The sequence below is a fragment of the Capsicum annuum genome, chromosome 4 (assembly GCF_002878395.1).
Source record: "Capsicum annuum cultivar UCD-10X-F1 chromosome 4, UCD10Xv1.1, whole genome shotgun sequence".
Lineage (NCBI taxonomy): Eukaryota > Viridiplantae > Streptophyta > Magnoliopsida > Solanales > Solanaceae > Capsicum > Capsicum annuum.
The window spans coordinates 227,645,031-227,665,813 of NC_061114.1; the positions used below are offsets into that span (position 1 = coordinate 227,645,031).

Here is a 20,783-nt window from a genome sequence, read left to right on the forward strand (position 1 = left end):
TGTTATTTGCTTTTTTTTTTTTCGATTGTTCAAACAACAATTATTTTTGCAGATAGATGAAAAGTGTAATGGTTGTCAAATGATACTAGGAGTATACCAGGCATGCTGATTTATATAAATAAAATTAGATTAAATAAAATGTTAATAGAATTATTATACATTTTGGGAATAACATACATTACGATACACGTCACACACACACACATATATATATATAGATGATAAAACAATAATAATAAATTATAATATTAATTTTACCTTAATTTCTTAAGACGTATCATTTTAATGTCAATTGTTACATTTTAAAATATTATTCTTCTACTTGAGACACATGTGCAAAGCACGTATGCTGTACTAGTTTTTAGAAAAAGCTAAATTTTCTTTTTTTTTTTAAAAAAAAAACTTTTACCTCAACTCCAATCCCTTTCCTACCCCCACACCCCTCACCCCCACCCCCACATCGCACCCATTTTAAAAAAAAAATTAAAACTTTTTTTTTTTTTAAAATTCTTACTCCAACTCCTCCATCCCTAACCCCCTCATCCCACCCCATGGTTGGGACTGTGCAAATTTCGGTTCAAACCGTTAACCCGAACCGATAATATGTTTATCGGGTTAATGGTTCGATTATTTTCTTTATCAGGTTGGGTTTCGGGGCAAAGATTTTTTAAATCGAATTATCGTTTCGGGCCTCGGTTTATTTACCCTTTTTATCGGGTGGTCCAATAGCCTCATTTATTCCATTAGTCATTACCGTCACTTAGGGTTTATTCACAAACACAAACATTCTTGAGTCTTGCCAGTTACCTCTTACTCTCGTAGTGCTCCTCTCCTCGTCAGTACACAGTCGTCTATCACTCTCAAGTCTCAGTATTCACATCAAGAAGAGGTATTCAAGCTTACACCAAAGACGATTTGCTGCGCTCAACAGGTACTGACGATTCACACCATCTCATTCTTACTGCTCAATGTCTCAATCTTATGATAAATTTCAAAATTCTTCTGCTTTATGTTAATTTCTGTCCAATCTTTGATTTATTATGCTAAGGAAAGTCTTCAATAATCATAATTGCAAAAATTCTTACTAAGTTCTGATTTCTGACCTCGAGTCTGTCGTACTCATCGCGTTAGTATAATTTTTATTATTGTTCTGGTGTAATTTAATGATGATTTCGAGCTGCCATTGTAATTTTTTTGGCGTCTGTTGTCAAAAATCAGAAAATCACAAAGAAGTATATGTTTAATGTTAATTGTTCTTTAACGGTTTAGCATATATACAAATCGAGGTCCGTATGTTTATAATAATAGCTTTAAAGAAAATGTTTAATGACCAATTTTAATGGAGGGTTGTTTTACTTTAAATAAGGGGTTATTTGGTCGTTCAACTTTGAAAGGGTATTTGTGTAATCTAGCTTTACACTATGGGGTTTCTCACTTTAGTACACTATGATTTATGTGGGCATGTATATTTTACTGCTGATTGACAATGTATTTCTCTTGTAGCATCTTGAGCATGTTCAGCAGTTGATTCTGGTAGGACCAGCTGGATTTTCATCTGAGACTGAACATATGTCCGAGCAAATGACCCAGTTCAGAGCAACTTGGAAGGTAGCTGTCTTGAATCATCTGTGGGAGTCTAATTTTACCCCAATGAAACTTATCAGGTAGATGCTTTTCTAAACGCTCTCTGCTACTTCTAGTCTAACATGCTGCTGACCATTGGTTTTGCATGTGTTAAGGCACAATACAAGTATTTACAGTGACACTTTCATGCATCTGATTTTTCTCATTTGTTCCTTCATCTCACTGTACTCTCTAGTTACTGCAAGCTTTTACTTTACTCAGCGAACATAATTCATTTTAAGTCTAATGCCTACTGCTGTTTATGATTCATCTCTCCTTTGTTCCCCTTGGTCCAATGGAAAGATCATATGGCGAGCATATTGTACGTTGACTGCAGATGCTTTGCCTGGATTTCAATGTTTTTCGAGGAATGCATGGTAAAGGACCTGGGTAAACCCATATAAAGTATTGGCGGATGGATTCATTTTTCAAAAAGTTCTTACCTCAACTCCTTCTAACCCCTGATCTCCTGCACCATACCCCTTCCCAAAAGTTAAAATTTTATTTTTTAAAAAATTAAATTTTAAAAAATATTCTTACCCTTCCACCCAACTTCCCAACTCCATTCAAAATTATTTTCTTGAGTTGAATTTCCAAGGGCTAAATATCAAAATGTTAATATTTTTTACATTAAGCGAATCAAATTGGACTGGTAAGAGCTAGGGAAAATGACACTCTATAACACTTTTTAAAACAAATAGCCTAAATTTGAAAACTTTCAAAAAGTGGCCAGTTGGATATACTATTTCCGCTTTATAGTCATTTCCTAATTTGGGTCATTTTGACCCACGTAGTTTAGCTACAGTCCATATACAATACTGATACAGTCCATATACAATACTGATATTTTTTTTTAAATTTAATTGAGGATTTTATTGATAATAATTAAAAGTACATACACTAGGTGGACCAACACACCTTAATTCAGAACAAAGTGAAGCTGGGGTGAGGCTGCCTAGATATACCCTTCCCCGATACCCACGGAGTGGGTATGAACCGGGTCGACCCTTAGGAGCTGAAGTTCCTCTTTATTTGTTGTTGTGGAAGAAAATCCATGGCTATTATTTGGAATCTGTGTAAGTACTTTCTTCAAACATTTATTCTTTTCTTCGGGTCCTCTTTGAGATTTCAACCCTTCTTTGTAATTTTGCAGAAATGGAGCTCCTTAAAAGCTCGGATCCGTATGCAGCCCAGGTTATCCACACTCCAGAACTTCTTTGCTGGAATAAATCTACATTGACCATCATCTTTGGCTGAACTTCTTCTGTTATGACTGCTAGAGCTAGATCTAGAACATTCATTGCTTGAATATGAATGTTCCTGTATCTATTTGGAAACCATATCCAGATTTGCTCCGTTACTCTCTTAAAGCTGTTATCCTGATGTATGGACATTGTAATTTATCACTATTCACTAACCTTCTACCTTGTGCTTGCAATTGTTGAAAACTTGTGTAAACAAAATCCCCATTGTCAATTGCAAAATTAGCTAGATAATCTGCCAGCTGATTCCCCTCCCTCAATATGTGTTGATATTGAACTTGTTTGTGTTGCATTAGCTTCCATATTTGCTCTACATGATCTGAAATGTGCCAGGGACACTTCCATTCCTTAATTAGTACTTTCTGCATCAACATTGAATCTGTTTGGATGATTAACTTGTTTGTTTGTGTAACATTAGCATGATTAGCTGCCTGTAAGATAGCTTCAGCTTCTGTTATCACATTAGTAGTATCATCCATTTTAGAACCTTGTGCATAAATTAGGTCCCCATTCTCATTTCTTAGACAGAATGCATATGAACTTATCCCTGGGTTACCTCTAGATGCTCCATCAGTGTTATAGATCACCCAATCTTTTTGAGGAAAAGTCCACATAACCTTTGTAATCTTCATTTTTGGTTTCCTCCCTTCAAAAGCTTATAGGATATCTGACCATCTACTAGGGAAAGTTGTTCTTGGATTTCTTACCTGAAGAAGCAAGCTCACATTTCTGGTAATATTAAAGATTACCTTATGTAGAGACATATCTTTTCTTTCATGTTTCAAAGTGTTTCTTCTCCTCCACAATTCCCAAGTAATCATACTTGGAACTGACTGATAATATGGTTTGCATCTCCTTCTGACATCCATACTCCACCAGCTTAGAATTGTTTCTCTGAGGGACAATCCTTGTATGAGATTACCTGCACATGAAGCAAAATAGGACCATGTCCTGTTAGCTAAAGTTGATCTCAGAAACACATGAGATAGTGTTTCTTGATCTGGTTGTAAACAACACCAACACTTTGTTGGTCCTTCAACCCCCCATTTTCTCATCAAAGAATCAACAGGGACCTTTCCTTTCCATAGTCTCCACATGAAGAAAGCCATTTTAAAAGGGAAACCCTTTACCCAAATATGATTGTATAAAGCATTCTTCTCCTGCTTTTGCCTGATATATTCTCAGGCAGATTTTATTGAGAATTTACCGGATGTTTCTAGTTTCCAAATTGGGATGTCCATTCCTCCCTCTTCAATTCTGGAGCTAATTCTTTTCTGAATATATGTAACAAGTTCCTGAGGGAGGAAATTCTGTAATACATGATAGTTCCATTGAGATCCTGTAACCAGCTCCTTCACCTGGATTCCTGTATTTCCATGCCTGATGAAGATATTAGACAAATCTTCAATATCTGTCCAATTATCCAACCACACATTGGCTTGACCTCCTCTGATCTTCCATAGGATTTGATGATCCATTAGATCCCTAGCCTGCAGCATTTTCTTCCATACTTGAGTATCAGCACCTACCTTCCAACAAATTTCATTAGGATGTTGTTTCCTACAGTACTTGTTATGCATGAACCTACTCCATACGGAGTCTTTAGTTCTGAAATTCCACCAGAGTTTACAAAACAAAGCCATTGCCACATCTTGTAGTCTTCTAAATCCTAATCCTCCTCCTTCTACTGGATAACATAGATTAGACCTTTGTTTCACCCATTAATATCATATGAATCACCCAATAATTGAAATAAATAATTGTATCTACCACATAAATCACCATAATACCATATATATGAATCACCCAATAATTGTATCTACCATATGAATCACCATAATACTATATATATGAATTACCCAATAATTGAAATAATAATTGTATCAACTGTATGAATCACCATAATACTATATATATCACCCATTAATATCATATGAATCACCCTATAATTGAAATAAATAATTGTATCTACCATATGAATCATCATAATACAATATGTATCACCCATTAATATCATATGTATCACCCGTTAAAATCATACAAAATGTATCTATCATATGAATCACCATAATACCCATAGAATGATATCATATTTATCATTCATATGAATCACCATTAAAACAACAACAACAACAACAACAACAACAAACCCAGTGTATTCCCACAAGTGGGGTTTGAGGAGGGTAAGATGTACGCAGTCCATACCGCTACCTCCGAAGAAGTAGAGAGGTTGTTTTCGATTAACCCCCGGCTCATGGTAAAGAATAGTAGACAAGGAATAAGAAATAATAGAACAGAAACCAGAGAGAATATGAAATATGAGAAATAAGGGCAACACTAAATAAGAAAATAGGCACTAAGAAATAAGAAAAAGGATCCCCACCTAGTGGTAACATACCCTCACATACCAAATGCACCTAAGTACACAGTCCTAGAATTACGAACTCAGCTACACAAGATCTCTCCTAACTGCCTACTATAACCGACACACTCACACTAGCCTTCACCCTTATCCGCGACCTCCACACCTTCCTATCTAAGGTTATGTCCTCAGTAAGCCGAAGCTGCTCCATGTCATGTATAATCACCTCCCTACAGTATTTCTTCAGCCTACCTCTACTCTTCCTGAATCCATCCAAAGCTAGCCTCTCACAACTACGAACTGGGGCATTTGCGCCCCTCCTCATCACATGCCCAAACCATCTCAGCCTTCTTTCCCGCATCTTGTCCTCCACCGAAGCCACTCCCACCTTCTCCCGGATAATCTCATTCCTAACTCTGTCCCCTCTAGTAAGGCCATAAGGCCACACATCCAACGTAACATTCTCATTTACGCCACATTCAATTTTTAGATGTGGGAGTGCTTGACTGGCCAACACTCCGCTCCATACAACATGGTCGGACGGACTGCCACTATAGAGAATTTTCCTTTAAGCTTAAGGGACACCTTCTTATCACACAACACTCCTGAGACGAGCCTCCACTTCATCCAACCTACTCCAATACGTTTAGAGACATCCTCATCAATCTCACCATTCCCCTGAATCATAGACTCAACACACTTAAAACTATCCCTCTTACAAATATCCTGGGAATTCAACCTCACCACCACTTCGTCCTCCTGCCTCAAGTCACTAAACTGGCATTCAAAATATTCCGTCTTAAACCTATTCAACTTGAACCCCTTAGACTCAAGGATTTGCCTCTAAACCTCTAATTTCTCATTCACCCCCCCGCATCTCATCAATCAGAACTACATCATCCGCAAATAACATACACCGAGACACCTCATCTTGAATACTCCACGTCAACACGTCCATCACAACGCAAATAGGAACGGACCAAGAGTCGACCCCTAATGCAACCTTGTCTCGACGGAAAAATGCTCTGAGTCCCCTCCTGCCGTCCTCACCCATGTCTTCCCTCCATCGTATATGTCCTTAATAGCTTTGATGTACGCCACCGGGATCCCTCTCAAAATGGAAGATATTTTAGGAGAGGAAAAAAAAAAAGTTGCATGCATTAATGGAGGAGAAAAAATAGGAAGGAAGATGATTTAAGTATGAATGGAAGAAAAAAATCAGGAAAGAAGATTATTTAATTGTTGATAAGTAGGGAGATATTTTAGGAAAGGAAATTTTGAATGAGTTAATGGTGGAGTAAAAATAACATGTGTTTTTTTTGATATGTATCAAGAGTAAAGTTAATTTTTTTTTTTTTATGTAAATTTAAAAAAAATAAAAAATATTAAATAATATAGTCTCTTAAATATGAAATTTGTGTAATTTATCCTTTAATATTTTCAATCTGAATTCAACCCGTACATTTGACACTCTAGATCAACCTCCTTCTCCTGGACGTAGGGCATTCATTCAACCACCAAAAAAGAGAACAACAGATACAACTTTCGTGATTGCAACAGCACAATCAAGCAGTCTGATAAAGGAAAGGGATGCTGCATTAACTCAAGCAAAACTAGACAAGGCCACTCTCAATTTTAGGGTTTTTGATTCTCCATTTTGGAATTTTCTTGTACCTGTTATTCCTACTCTCGCTGACCTCACCGGACCTGCTCTCAAGTAAAGGTAATACTAGTTTGTTGCGACTAAATGTGTCTGTGTGTATCCAATGTTGTTAATGCTTAATGGCCTATTCTGTGGTTAACGCTTAAAACTACATTGTGGCGTAGATGTTTGATAAAATTCTCTAATAAATTTCGGTTTTCTCTTAGGTGTGTTTGGTACGCGGGATAACGTGGGATTCCGAAGCTTATTCTTGGGATAAAATTTATACCGTGTTTGGTCAAATGTATGTCAATTAAACACAATATAAAATTTATTCCAGGATTGGAGTAACCGGTAAAGTTTGGTAAAGTTACCTCCATGTGACCAGGAGGTCATTAGGTGTTCAAGCCACGGAAAGTCTCTTGCAGAAATATACGGGAAAACTGCGTACAATAGATCATAAGTAGTAGTCCTAAGACTATATTCCCGGAATACAAACGACCCCTTAATCTTCTAGGTCCCCCCTTTTCTGGAAGGCATAGAATTTAGGAAAAAAGTTGATATTTGAAGTGTTTCAATGTTTTATGTCGGTGTGGTTTTAGAAACAAAGCAGATTACAACAAGAAGAAATGACATGCCCAATGTGAAGAGGGTATATAGAGTTGTTTCCAATACATCCTCTGACATAACACAAATCAAGTATGTAAAGCTAATCCAGTAATGAAGAAGTCATACTGAAAACAAAAAAAAATGAGAACCGTAGCAACAATAAATAATATGATAATCGAAGCCAAGGAGCAATATGTAATGCCAAAATCAAAGGATAAGATAGTAGGAGAGTAATAATAACGATACTGATTAGGAGTAGAAACAAAACAGATACTTCTATCTAAAACTAAAAACAAAATAATTTTGTTATTGTTGAACTATTCATTTGATTGAGTAAACTACTTTTAACTATATAACAATGGCATAAATTTTTTATAAATTTATGATAGATGTAGCACTTAGCTCTAGAATGGTTTAGATGCTCCTTTTCTCTGTTCTGGCTCGAACATCTACATTGTGATGCAATTATTTGCTGTCATACATTCATTAGGAATTGCATATTTAACAGATCTCATGCCAAAGTATCAAGGTGTTGCTCATCTGCTAATTATCTCGTGTTGATTCAGCTTCCTGAAAAAAATACAGCAATAGTTGATTCATTGAAGACACTCTTTTTTGCCAAAGTACGTCCGAGTTGCATTCCCCCAGTCTTTTTTTTTTCTTTCTTGAAAAAAATAATTTTTGGATGGATTATTTGGTCTCTTTGAATACCTGCACGGAGTTGCCTTAGTTTATCCTTATTATCTATGCTTGAAAGTTAAATGTATCACTTGCACAAATCTTGCCTTTTGCTGTCACTCATGCAAGCAGGTGATGAAATCCAAGAACAAAACTGATTTTTTATAGGGTGGAACCTCGTAAACTTGGAAGATTACAGAGTGGAACAGGGATATGTCATTTAGCCAGAAAGTCCTCTACTTGAAGGCGTCGCAAAGACGTTTGCGGTCTCCATGGCTAATCCAAACCTATTCTTTCTCAGACATTGTCCACAAGAAAACGAAGCTTGCTCCTCTACAGGTTTGCGATGCTTCCACTTCTCGCCCTCTACAAGTTCTGTTTTCAGTATACACACGTTCATTCCCCAGTACCACTGTACGTATTTGTCTGTTTATACAAGTTTACATGTAGGAACGTAGAATGATTGACCGCTTTCGCATATGGGCCAAAGGAGGTGACGGTGGCAACGGTTGTACCAGTATTCGTCGTAGTCGACAAGATCGCCGTGGCAGACCTGATGGTATGTTCTCTAATCACTTTGTACCTCAGTGGTGATAGGGAGGAAATATTAACTAGTTGACTTCCATCTTTGGTTTCTTTTCTTTTCCAATTGAAGTTTTACCCGTTCCACAGTTACCAGTTTACAACAAACAAACAAACAAACAAACAAACAAAAGTTTTACCCTTTCTTTAATCTTATTCTTGTTCTTCTATTACATTGCTCTCTTTCTCCTTCAAGTTTGTTTCTGTTATAACGTTGGTTGGCTGTTTACATCTCTTGGTTCCCCAAAGATCTTTTGGTTTACTTGACATGATATACAAGACAACCAGCTCACTTACTGAATAAACAATTAAGATACTGTCAACAAAACAAGGGACACTCCAAGTTACCAACCCATATTAAATTATAAAAGTTAGACCACCAAATATGTCATATATGTCTCCTGAATTTAACATATCAACTGTTTACTAGTAAAGTTTAGACCATTAACCAACTATTCCTGAGGCTTTAACCCCAAGACTAACTACATCATTAGTTGGCTGGACGAAGTGCTTGTTTGGAGTGAAATCCCATAAACAAAAAACCAATTATTTGTAGTCTAGAATTCTCCAAAACCGCAATTACAGAAAGAGAAATACAAGATTGAAAGAAAGTAAACAAGAAATTCATACACCACAATGGAAAAGATAGCTGTACTTTGTTCACTTGCCTTGAGAGAGGAATGTTAAACCTGAGAGGAAAGGAGAAATATAATTTAGTTTGGTTTACTTTAAGCAAGTTATTATAATTCAGCTTTTGTGAGGACACTGATTGAGAAAGCTGTGGGTTTATAATGAGCTGAAAATTGCATGTTTGTGTCTTAGCAACAAATCTATGTGGTTCAGAGCATGTCCCTGTCTTGATAGGGTTGCATCAGGGCTCTACTCTTTGCCCGTTTTTTGTTTGCTTTGGTGATGGATGTGTTGACGCGGCGTATTCAAGGAGAGGTGCCTTGGTGTATGCTTTTTCCAGATGATGTAGTTTTGATTGATGGGACGTGGTGTGTGTGTGAATAATAAATTAGAGGTGTGGAGATAGACCCTTGAGTCTAAAAGGTTCAGGTTGAGTAGGAGCAAGACAGAGTATTTGGAATGCAAGTTTGATGACTTGAGGCAGGAGAGGTGGTAGTAAGGTTGGATTTCCAGGTGGTGTGTAACAGGGATAGTTTCAAGTATCTCGGATCCTTGATTCAAGGGAATGGTGAGATTGACGAGGATGTCTCCCACCGTATTGGGGTGGGATGGATGAAGTGGAAGCTCGCCTCGGGGGTGTTGTATGATAAGAAGGTGCCGCCCAAGCTTAAAGGCAAATTCTACAAGGTGTCAGTTCGTTCGGCCATGTTGCATGGAGCGGAGTGTTGGCCAATCAAAAACTCTCACATTCAAAAATTAAAGGTGGCGGAAATGCGGATGTTGCGTTGGATGTGTGGGCTTACTAGGGGTGATAGAATTCGGAATGAGATCATTCGGGAAAAATTTGGAGTGGCTTCGGTGGAGGAAAAGATGCGGGAAGTTCGATTGAGATGGTTCGGGCATGTGATGAGGAGGGGCACGGATGTCCCGATTCGTAGGTGTGAGAGGCTAGCGTTGGTTGGCTTCAGACGGGGTAGGGGTAGGCCGTAGAAATACTGGAGAGAGGTAATTAGAGGACATGGAGCAGTTACAGCTCACTGGGGACATGACCCTAGGTAGGAAGATCTGCAGGACGCGAATTAGGATAGAAGGCTAGTGTCAGTTTGGGTCGTTGGGGTAGGGCATTACTTGGTGGGTGTATTATTCTTGTTATGCCACCTTGTTTGCATGCTTTATTACGAATTTGTTTACTATTCTTTGTTTATTATTCTTTGTGGGTGGCGTATTTATGTCTTCTCATCTTGTTCCATGCTTTATTACGGATTTAATTATTATCTCGTGTCTTGAGCCGGGGGTCTATCGGAAACAACCTCATGCTTTATTATGGATTTAATTATTATCTCGTGTCTTGTGCCGGGGGTCTATCGGAAACAGCCTTGCTACTTCTTCGGAGGTAGTGGTATGGACTGCGTACATCTTACCCTCCCCAGACCCCACTATGTGGGAATACACTGGGTTTGTTGTTGTTTTTGTTGTATTTGTGCTGTTCAACTTTGATAGTTTGATACTTTATGTGTTGAGAATTTCTTTTTCTTTATTTTTGAAGGCCTTCTGCATACAGAAGTTGCAGTTTTGCAGAAACTAAAAGATGCTAATCAAGAAATTTGAATCCTTTAGTATCATTGTTATTGAATCTCAAATATCAGAAAAGACAGATGTACAGTAGAACCTAAACTTATACCTTGTTGCTGGGGTTCAATTCCCCATGTTTTAATCCTGTCTCCCATTCTCCTCCTCCTTCCCATATGCATGATAAAAATTTGAAAAAATAGAACAGAAGGAAAACAAAAAGAATGACGAGGTCCATGGATTTCCAGCGAAGTGAATCGTACAATTAACACATTTAAAACGCCAAACATACATGAACGTAGTATCATAATAATAAATTGCAATTGAAGTACTTATTCCAGCATTTGATATACTGTAATACTGATACTAATCCACCTCTCCAAGTTTGAGATTTAAAACACTACCACTTCTTGTTGGGATCACTTTATTCGTCATTGTTTTAAGCGTGCACGTCTTCACAGCACATGCTTCGCACTTGAAATGGTTTCCCCTACTTTACATTGGTAACATCCCTTTGAGTGACGAGACAATGGCTGTTAATTACTCTGACCTGAAGAACGGCTTTACATTCTTGACCTCCTAGTTAGAGTCACTGTTTTTCCCCCCAGAGAACTTCCCGGAAAAGGTTTAGTATCTGTATTACTTCCTAGTCTGTCCTTTTCTTTTTACCTTTTATAATTTTTTTGTTTCTTCTTTTCTTTTTTTCTTCATACATTTTGTTTTACCAATATAATGCAGTCAAGCTTGATTGGCTATGGCGACCAGTTGTACGGATTCCTCTTTTCTTTACCTCCTTTTTGGACTGAATCGCAGTTGAAATGGTTTCCCCCACTTTACATTGGTAACATACCTTTGAGTGACGAGACAATGGCTGTTAATTACTCTGACCTGAAGAACGGCTTTACATTCTTGACCTGAAGACAATGGCTGTTAATTACACTCTTCTTTACCTCCTTTTTGGACTGAATGCAGGTGGGAATGGTGGACGGGGTGGTGACGTGATATTAGAATGTTCTCCTACAATGTGGGATTTGAGTGCTCTGCAGCATCACATTGTATGTTTTCTTCCTTACTGTATGATATCTGATGCACAATTAATTATTAATTTAATTTGTCTTGTTATTGATTGATATATGTGTGACACTTTGTATTCTGGTTGCCTAATTGTTTGTGACATGTTTCAGAATGCAAAGAGGGGGGGGAATGGGTCATCCAAAAATATGATAGGAACTAGAGGAGCTGACAAGGTTAGTATTTGTCTCTCTGTGGATCTTCAGCCTTTGGCATATGTATATTGTTTTTCTTTTAATAAAACCTAAACTAAGGACAGCTCGCTTGTGTGATAGGTGGTCCAGGTTCCTGTTGGTACCGTAATTCATCTAGTAGAGGGTGAACTTCCATCGGCAGTTGAGAAGAGTTCAAGTTCTAAGTTGGACCCTTGGGAGATTCCACGTACAGTTGATATTGATTTGCCAGAGTTTTCTACACAATCAAATTTGGTGGATCAAACCAGGTCAAAAGTTGAGAAGAAAGTCAAATCAAGTGGGCATCAAGCTCGCGATGGTGAAGAATCCGCTACATCTAGGAGAAGAACTTTTGGTTTGCCGACCTATTCCAGCACACTCTGTTCAATTGCTAGAGACAAATTCAAATATGATGTTGATGATTTTTCTGATTGCGAGGAAGAAAACTGTGGACAATTGGAAGATAAAGATGGTGATGATATCATGGGAACAGAATGTGAAGATGAGTTGGAAGAAACTGAACTTATAGAATACAATGTGGCAGAGTTAACTGAACAAGGCCAACGAATAGTGGTTGCTCGTGGAGGGGAGGGTGGCTTAGGAAATCTGTCCCAGAGGAAAGTGTCTAAGATGATGCAAAAGAGAGCCGATTCTGATGATGAAGTATCTGATGATTATGATCATGCATCACCAAATGTTGGCTTGCCTGGCTCAGAGGTGGTACTTGTGCTAGAATTGAAAAGCATTGCTGATGTGGGTCTTATTGGGATGCCAAATGCCGGCAAAAGCACCCTTCTTGGGGCGTTATCAAAGGCTAAACCTGTTGTAGGTGATTATGCATTCACAACATTGAGGCCGAACTTAGGTAAAGTCAATTATTACGATTTTTCTTTAACTGTAGCTGACATCCCAGGACTCATAAGAGGAGCCCATGAAAATCGTGGGCTTGGACATGCTTTCCTTCGGCACATAGAACGTACAAATGTTCTAGCATATGTGGTAGACTTGGCTGCAGCACTGGGTGATAACAAGGGAATACCACCATGGGAGCAGCTAAATGACTTGATATTGGAACTCGAGTACTATAGTGAAGGTTTATCTAATCGACCATCCTTAGTGGTGGCCAACAAAGTCGATGAAGATGGGGCTGAAGAGGTATACAAAGAACTAAAACACCGCGTATCTGGTGTGCCCATTTTCCCAGTTAGTGCAGTCCTAGAGGAAGGAGTACCTGAACTGAAAGATGGTTTAAGGATGCTTCTCAGTGGTGAACAAACACACAGGCTAAAATTAGATGGTATAGCTCTTCACCAGGATGCTGCTGCTTTTGTGAGCACATCTAGTCTTGTATCCTTTCCCTTGAAATGAAATATTTTTTTCACTTAAGGAATAAATAAAGCTGCATATTTTAATTTAGCACGTTTTGAGTAACCTTTTGTTAGTTTCATTTTCAGATCTCTCAAATGGGTTTAAACTATGGCTAACCATTGCTTGTTATACGTAAGCTATTCGTAATGTATAAATTATATTGAAATAACTCAATGTGCATATGTATTATATTACGGATGGCCCATGATGTAATGGAGCCAATCAGATTAGCAAATTGTAGTGGTCGTAGTAAAAGAAGAATCTTAAAAACTTTATCGTGGAAGAAATAGTGATATGCTTCTCTCTTTATTAGTACATAAGAAGATATATGCTTCCTCTTTCCGTAAACGATACGTGAAAGCTTTGGTATGTAATTTTCAAAAGCAAAAGGGATTGATGATTGATAAAGGGGAAGAGGGTTCGAAATATATCTCAACTTTTGCAAAAGTCGTAACACGCTTAAACTTTGTGGGATTTCTATGACTTCCCACCCCTCCCCTCCCCCAACTATTTATTACCGTATTTCATTAGCATATATTTGCCTGATTGGTCCACTTATTCAGTTCATTTAAACAAGATAATTTACACGTGCCATTTAACTTAAAAAAAAAAGAGTTTAATATGTTTATTTATTTTGTTTTAAATTCTCATTATTCACATTTCACATATTAAAAAAGAGAAAAAGAATTATCCAGACAAATGAACTTTCCTCTTTCCCAAAATCTAACAAACTTGATCATCTATCAAAATAGATCCTTTTCATCCATTTTCCCCATTCTTTAGTTTTACTACTCGTGAAATTGTTGCTCATATTAACTTGGTAATGCACTGTTGATTTTGCTTCGTGGAGATTGATGTCGTCCAAAATTATACTTCAATGAGAAGTATAATGTGGTCGATTGCAAATATAATAACTCAACTAGGTTGGGATCGATCCCACAGGGAAAACATGAACTGTTGCTTGACTATGATGGAATCCGCGAGCAGTACAGGAAAGTAAATGTGGGGAATTTGAGCATCAATCAAGTAGTAACCAAATCTTGAGTGCTTTTGAGTTGTAAACAATATGAGACGAACACTAGGCTTCTGTTCCCCCTGCCTTCTCAAATTCGTAAATTTCTTGTGATCAACCCAATTATTCTGTTGTTCTTCATTCAAAGTTTACAAGATAGGTATTATCAGTCGCCTTATAAGTGCGAAGATAAATCTCACCCTTTATCGGTTAATTCTCGGGGCATCATCTTGTTACTCCTTACTACGACCTCAGTTCACTATCACCTTTTGGGATCTAGTGATTATTTGAGATGACGGGGACTAAAAGGTTGAGGTGAATCCCAAATCGCTGTCTTAATCTTCTTTTTTCAATCACAAACTACCTCTCTTTTTATGCTGAGCAATAATTGTTTCTTCAAGATCTGACTTTGGGCTTTGAGAAGAAATTAAATTAAAATATAATAGTTGGAGGTTCGATAGTTGGAGTTAGTTAAAGTGACTTTTACACATATCATATCAATGTCAGATTATTTTAGTTCATGGGGTTGAGATGGTAGTGGTGGGGCAACACAAATTAGAGATGGTGTTGGGGTGGTAGTAGTTGTTGGTGATGACGGGGGTGGGAGATAGGGTTGAGGTTGGGGGTTTTGTCACTGTTTTATGGGGTCGAAATGAGATTTAAGAGTCGTAATATCATACCAAACATGCTAACAACCTAATCGACATTCTGGATCTGCTGGAGAAGTCAGATTTTCCATTCGAGGTCGTTTCAATCAAATGTGGATCTCACATCCATATTTCTAATTTTCTAACTTTTCGACCAATAGGTCGAAATGAGCTCGGGTGCATCGGGACCCGAACCAAAGGTCTACCCAGCCTAAAATCGATATTCCAGAGCTGATGGCGCAGTCCGTTTGGCCATCTGTTGCATGGATCAAAATATATCCACATAAGTCCAAAATAAGGCTATCGAAGTCATCAAAAACCACAATATTGCATAAATGATACCAAAATACATCTGAAATCATGCCAATCACTCCCACACTTCAGAAATATCATAATGCAGCTATGGGGAAGGGTAAAATAGTTAAATCACATAAAATCACAAATTTTACATATTTTATCAATATTTTAGGTCGTTATATTCTATAACGCTTATTTTATCTATTTCCTCCCTTTTTTGTCCTATTTTACTTGTTCATATATTGAATCGAACGATTGTAGATTTTATTTAACAGTCATGTATTGATACATAGACTAATCTATAATATGTAAGTACAAAATAAATATAAACGTCTATTACAGATCATAAATGTAATAGATACAAGATATCATTAGAGGTCTAGCATCAACTAATATGAATATATTGATAAGCCCCCATATGACTAAAAATGAACAAATTAAATAAAGTTAGATTAAATTAAATTAGTTAACATCATTCAACCATTGCAAAACAATCAAATCACATCATATGAGAGTGCACATCAATTGAACACACAATCAATTAAGTATAAGTAAGAGTAATGATAGTAAGAATCAATTACTCAGAACAAACATATACTTTGAGAAGGACTACTTTCTCAAACACTACTTGTCATAAGAACACTCACGAACATAACTCTTTGTTACCCATTAGATTATGCGTTCAATTGGTGTGGACTCTTATATGTTGTGATATAGTTATTTTGCTTTGCTTGAATTATTTTATTTTATTTTATTTTATTTCCCCCTCTTTAGTTCTATTGTAGTTATTTAGGATAATTGTGTGCCTTAAATATCACTTTATCATGTTCAAAACTGATATGGGCTCATAATTGATGTAGCTAAATTGCTTTATATTAAATGGTGTTAATTATTCTAATTTAATTTAATTTAATTTAATTCAATTTCTTCCCTTTTAGTGATAATTTTAACTTTTCATATATTTGATTGGTCGATCGTAGACCTTCATATTTGTCAAGTTTTGATGCGCACAATAATCTATAATATATTGTATGATTTATTATACCAATAATGAAATCAGTAGATGATAAACCATAAAGATAGTCTACTATGTATTGAATGTTTTGAACTTGTCAATTTTAGGAAGACCGTTTTAATTAAATGTGCCGATTTAAAATAATTTTAGGGTTTATGAATTACAGGGGAAAAATTCCTCTCCCATTCATCATTTAACTAATGACCAAGTTGTTTGAATCACAACTTAAGCCCCCACTCTTCATTATGCCTGCAATCCTGTCATTGCAACTTAATTCTCCGCTTTCCATTACACTTTTTACCATGTCGGCGTATGAGCCATTGCAACGAAGAAAAATGAATATTGTCTCCTTAGACACGAATTTTCATATCCAACATTCAGGAGTCTCCTCCCATTCGTCCAAAAATTCACCATCAACAACTATGTGTATCATAATAGGCATGATATAGCTAGATGATAGTATTCAATAGACTCAAGCAACGATTTATGAGCCTAGATGTAATAGACTATAGTCGTCTTCTACTTACGAGATTTCTGTATAGTTTTTGACCAGAATTAACCTGAATGCTTTTTGGACGACCATCGAAATAAGGAAATGGATTAGAGCTTTGAAATATGTTAAGGAGTGTTGAAATGTTGTTACTGAGTCTAGATTGATTTTCAAATTATGGGACTAATTTTTAAGTTTTTTTGAGTGAAAATGAATAAAAATATGGAATTAAAATAAAGAAATGACTGAAAACAATGGAGGTAATGTCAGTTTTCGATAGATGCCAAAAAAATTGACAAAAAATCATCGAAAAAATCAATGAAAACTAACCGAAAAATCATAAAAAAATTGCTTGAAAATTGCTGGAAAATTAGCTTCATTGAGAAGTTTGTGGATTTTTTATTAATTTAATATTTATTTTTGAATATGAACTAAAGTGTATTTTTTAAAACATAAGTGTTGAAGTGAAGGTAGGACTAAAGTGCACGTTTTTAAATTTGTGCTAGAGTTGACACTTTTTTTGTGGTTCAATTAGGGTGTCTCTTTTTTCAAATTTTTAAGACTAGTGTCTCTTTGTTAAAATGAGTTTGACAAAGTTTTTAAAGTATCAACTCTCTCATATTAGTGCACTATCTATTTTATTTCATATAATTCACTATCCATATAGGGCACTTAGTTCACTATCCATATAGGGCACTAATATAGTTATTTTTTTAATCTAATTTTTCATATATTGCACTATTTAGTACACTGTATTTTTTTTTTCAGTACATTTTTTTGTGCATTATCTAATATTTTAATGCACTATCTATTTTTTTTTTAATACAACAACCTAAATTTTTTATTTTTTATATACTAACTATACACTTTGTTCTATTATACTAAATTTGCACTTTCTTCAATTTTTTTATATAATGCATTAAATTTGTGGATTGTTTAATATTTTTATCTAGAAAATAATCCTATTTTTATGTATCATAATTTACAAATTTCTGAACACATCATTATCGGAGAAATATTATATACAAATGTTAAACACTACATAAATTTAGTGCCCTATATCAAAAAATTGAACAAAGTGCAAATTTAATATTATAGATTAAAGTGCAAATTTAGTATGTACAAAATAAAAAATTTGAGGTGTTGTATTAAAAAAAATGATGCATTAAAATATTAAATAATACACGAAATGAAACAAAATAGATAGTGCATTAAACATTCACAACATATGAAAAAAATTTGATAATAAAAAATAACTAATGAAAAAAGTAGAGCGCATTATATGAAAAAATAGTGCTATTTTTGCGCACTATATGAAAATAAAATTGATAATGCATTATATGAAACAAAATGAATATTGCACTATATTTGTGTACTATATAAAATAAATTGAATAGTACACTATATGAAATAAATGAGATAGATGAAAAAAAAATGAGTAGTGTAATATTTTTGTGCATTATATAAAATAAAATAAATAGTGCATTGTATGAAATAAATTCGATAATGCAGTGCACTAAATGAGAAAAAAGGAATAGTACACTATATATAAAAAAAAATAGTGCGCTAATATAAAATAAATTAGATAGTGCACTATATGAAAAAAAGATAACAATGTTCAAAAATAATTAACTATTCACTTTTGACATCGTTAATTCATTTTGTTGAAAAAAAGTATATAGTGCAAAAACAAATGTACTAAGACTATTTTAATTATCTTTTATATCAATAACATATATTTTTTTTTAAATTCATCAAGGCATATTTTGGTTCAACACTCTTTCCAATAAGCTTCCCATTAGGGTATCGTTCTTTTTTAACTGATTTTAGGGCAGATTGATTTGAAAGCGGGCAATCAAAATATGCCCACACTTTAAATAAATGACACCATTATGTCATGAATATAAAAAGTAATCAAAGTATACTTGGTATACTTTTTTTGTGCACTATATATATATTTTTTCTAACAGAATTAGGTTAACGTTGTCAAAAGTGGATAGTGCTCTATTTTTATATACTACTCATTTTCTTTCATATAGTGCACTATCTAATTTCATATAATATACTATTTTAATGCACTATTCATTATTTTTATATAATATATAATGTACAAAATAAGTACACTATATATAAAAAAATTAGATAGTGCACAAAAACACTCCACCATATGCTGTTAACCTAATCTCAATTTCTCTTTTTTTAGGGCGATTCTTTAAATTTAATTTGGAAAGGAGTATTTTGTTAAACTAGCGAATCAAGGCAGACGACACTTTTTAAGTGATAAATTTCACAAAGTAAGTTTTGATGGTGATTTTTGAAAGGGTTTGAGTTTTTTTTTTTTTTTTTTTTTTTTTTACAAATACAGATTTGGTTTTGGGGAAGAAGACTTCCAATTATGAGCAAGTCTTTGATGAGTTTTTCTTGTTTGCTGACACCAATATATTTCCCTTTGTTTCCTCCCCAAATGCCATCAAAATGTGATAATGTATCGGGTTAATTCAACAAAAATAAAGGGAAAATAATCCTTAAATTCAAATTAAAAACAATTGTAAAGCAAACAAAAAAAATTACAATGAAAACAATCTAATCCCTAAGAAAAACATTAAGAATTCATTGAACACAAGAAAATGAAAACTCTTCTTTTGTATAATTTGGGCACTTGATTTTTAGAGGTTAGATTAAAAGTATATAGTGTACTATTTAACCTTTTTAGTGCACTTATCTTGTACACTATATATTACATGAAAAAATAGATAGTGCACTAAAATAGTGTACTATATGAAATAAATTAGATGGTGCATCAATAGTACATTATATGAAAAAAATTGAATAGTGCACAAAAATAGTGCACTATCAACTTTTGACGTCGTTAACCTCATTTCGCTAAAAAAGGTATATAGTGCACAAAAAATGTACTAAGCTTATTTTGATTACTTTTTATATTCATGACATAGTTATGTCATTTATTTAAAGTGTGAGCATATTTTGATCGCCCATTCTTGATTTGATATCATTGAGAAGAAGTGTCCATAACTCTGAAGTAGTGGAATGTAACAGAGTGTATCAAAGAAACATCAATCATTTGTTGGATGCTCTGTAACTTTTTTATTTTTTACTCTTTTCATCTAACAATACTTGTCCACTATTGACGTAGCATATATATTAGAAAAAATAAATACTAGGATTGATTTTACTATAGCATTCTTTAAATATCACAAATTTATTACCTTGAAAAATGCATTGAGCGATGAGTAATATTTAAAAATAAGAGTAAAATGTAGAGAACATGGTAAATAATATATTAATTTTTCAAACTGAGCGAGTATTGTTGGATGTCTATTTTTAGTATAATGGACAAGTATTATTCGACAGAGGGAGTATTTATTTTATTCAACACTTAAAACTTTTTTTTGAAAACTTCATGTATATTTTCTAAGGCGGATCCATAATTATCACAATCCGTTTTCTCGATTCATGATGACACCTGCTATAATCCATAAGTAGGTAAGTCAACTCATAGCCCAAAATAACGAGCAACGGGCTAATAAAAAAAGTGCATATGAAAACAAAACAAAAAGGAGAAATAAAATTAGTAGAAAGTAAATCTTTCCTAAAACTTAGAGAGGTCAGTATAAGAGCCATTAACAAAACAAGAGTACAAGGCACAACATGATATATAGACACAAAACTATCTTTGTAGGAGCACACTCCAAGTCTCCAATCTATGGCAGCTCCGCATGATGCAAACGTCAG

General features: G+C 35.0%; 1 protein-coding gene across 28 annotated transcripts; it reads left to right on the forward strand.

Annotated features, from left to right (window-relative positions):
- Nucleotides 1-731: 731 nt before the first annotated feature.
- LOC107866904 (probable GTP-binding protein OBGM, mitochondrial) lies at nt 732-13,617 on the forward strand. Of its 28 annotated transcripts, none has more exons than XM_047411312.1 (11): nt 744-931; nt 1,504-1,664; nt 2,528-2,699; nt 2,777-3,007; nt 6,724-6,970; nt 8,007-8,121; nt 8,345-8,515; nt 8,627-8,735; nt 11,930-12,012; nt 12,142-12,204; nt 12,304-13,617. In XM_047411312.1, the coding sequence occupies exons 7-11, from the start codon at nt 8,390-8,392 to the stop codon at nt 13,567-13,569; spliced, it is 1,647 nt and encodes a 548-aa protein (XP_047267268.1). In that variant the 5' UTR covers nt 744-931; nt 1,504-1,664; nt 2,528-2,699; nt 2,777-3,007; nt 6,724-6,970; nt 8,007-8,121; nt 8,345-8,389; the 3' UTR covers nt 13,570-13,617. The 28 variants fall into 28 exon arrangements, with proteins under 28 accessions (XP_016568419.2, XP_016568417.2, XP_016568412.2 ...); XM_047411301.1 differs by having other exon boundaries at nt 6,749-6,970; nt 8,309-8,515; XM_047411303.1 differs by having other exon boundaries at nt 6,749-6,970; nt 8,065-8,121; nt 8,309-8,515.
- The last annotated feature ends 7,166 nt before the right edge of the window (nt 13,618-20,783 follow it).

Excerpts from the sequence above, each read along its gene's own strand:
- LOC107866904 (XM_016712933.2), top strand. The coding sequence starts at position 8,390 with ATGTCATTTAGCCAGAAAGTCCTCTACTTGAAGGCGTCGCAAAGACGT. Across the intron at positions 8,516-8,626 it reads CGAAGCTTGCTCCTCTACAG|GAACGTAGAATGATTGACCG; the intron begins GTTTGCGATGCT and ends GTTTACATGTAG. Across the intron at positions 8,736-11,929 it reads TCGCCGTGGCAGACCTGATG|GTGGGAATGGTGGACGGGGT; the intron begins GTATGTTCTCTA and ends GACTGAATGCAG.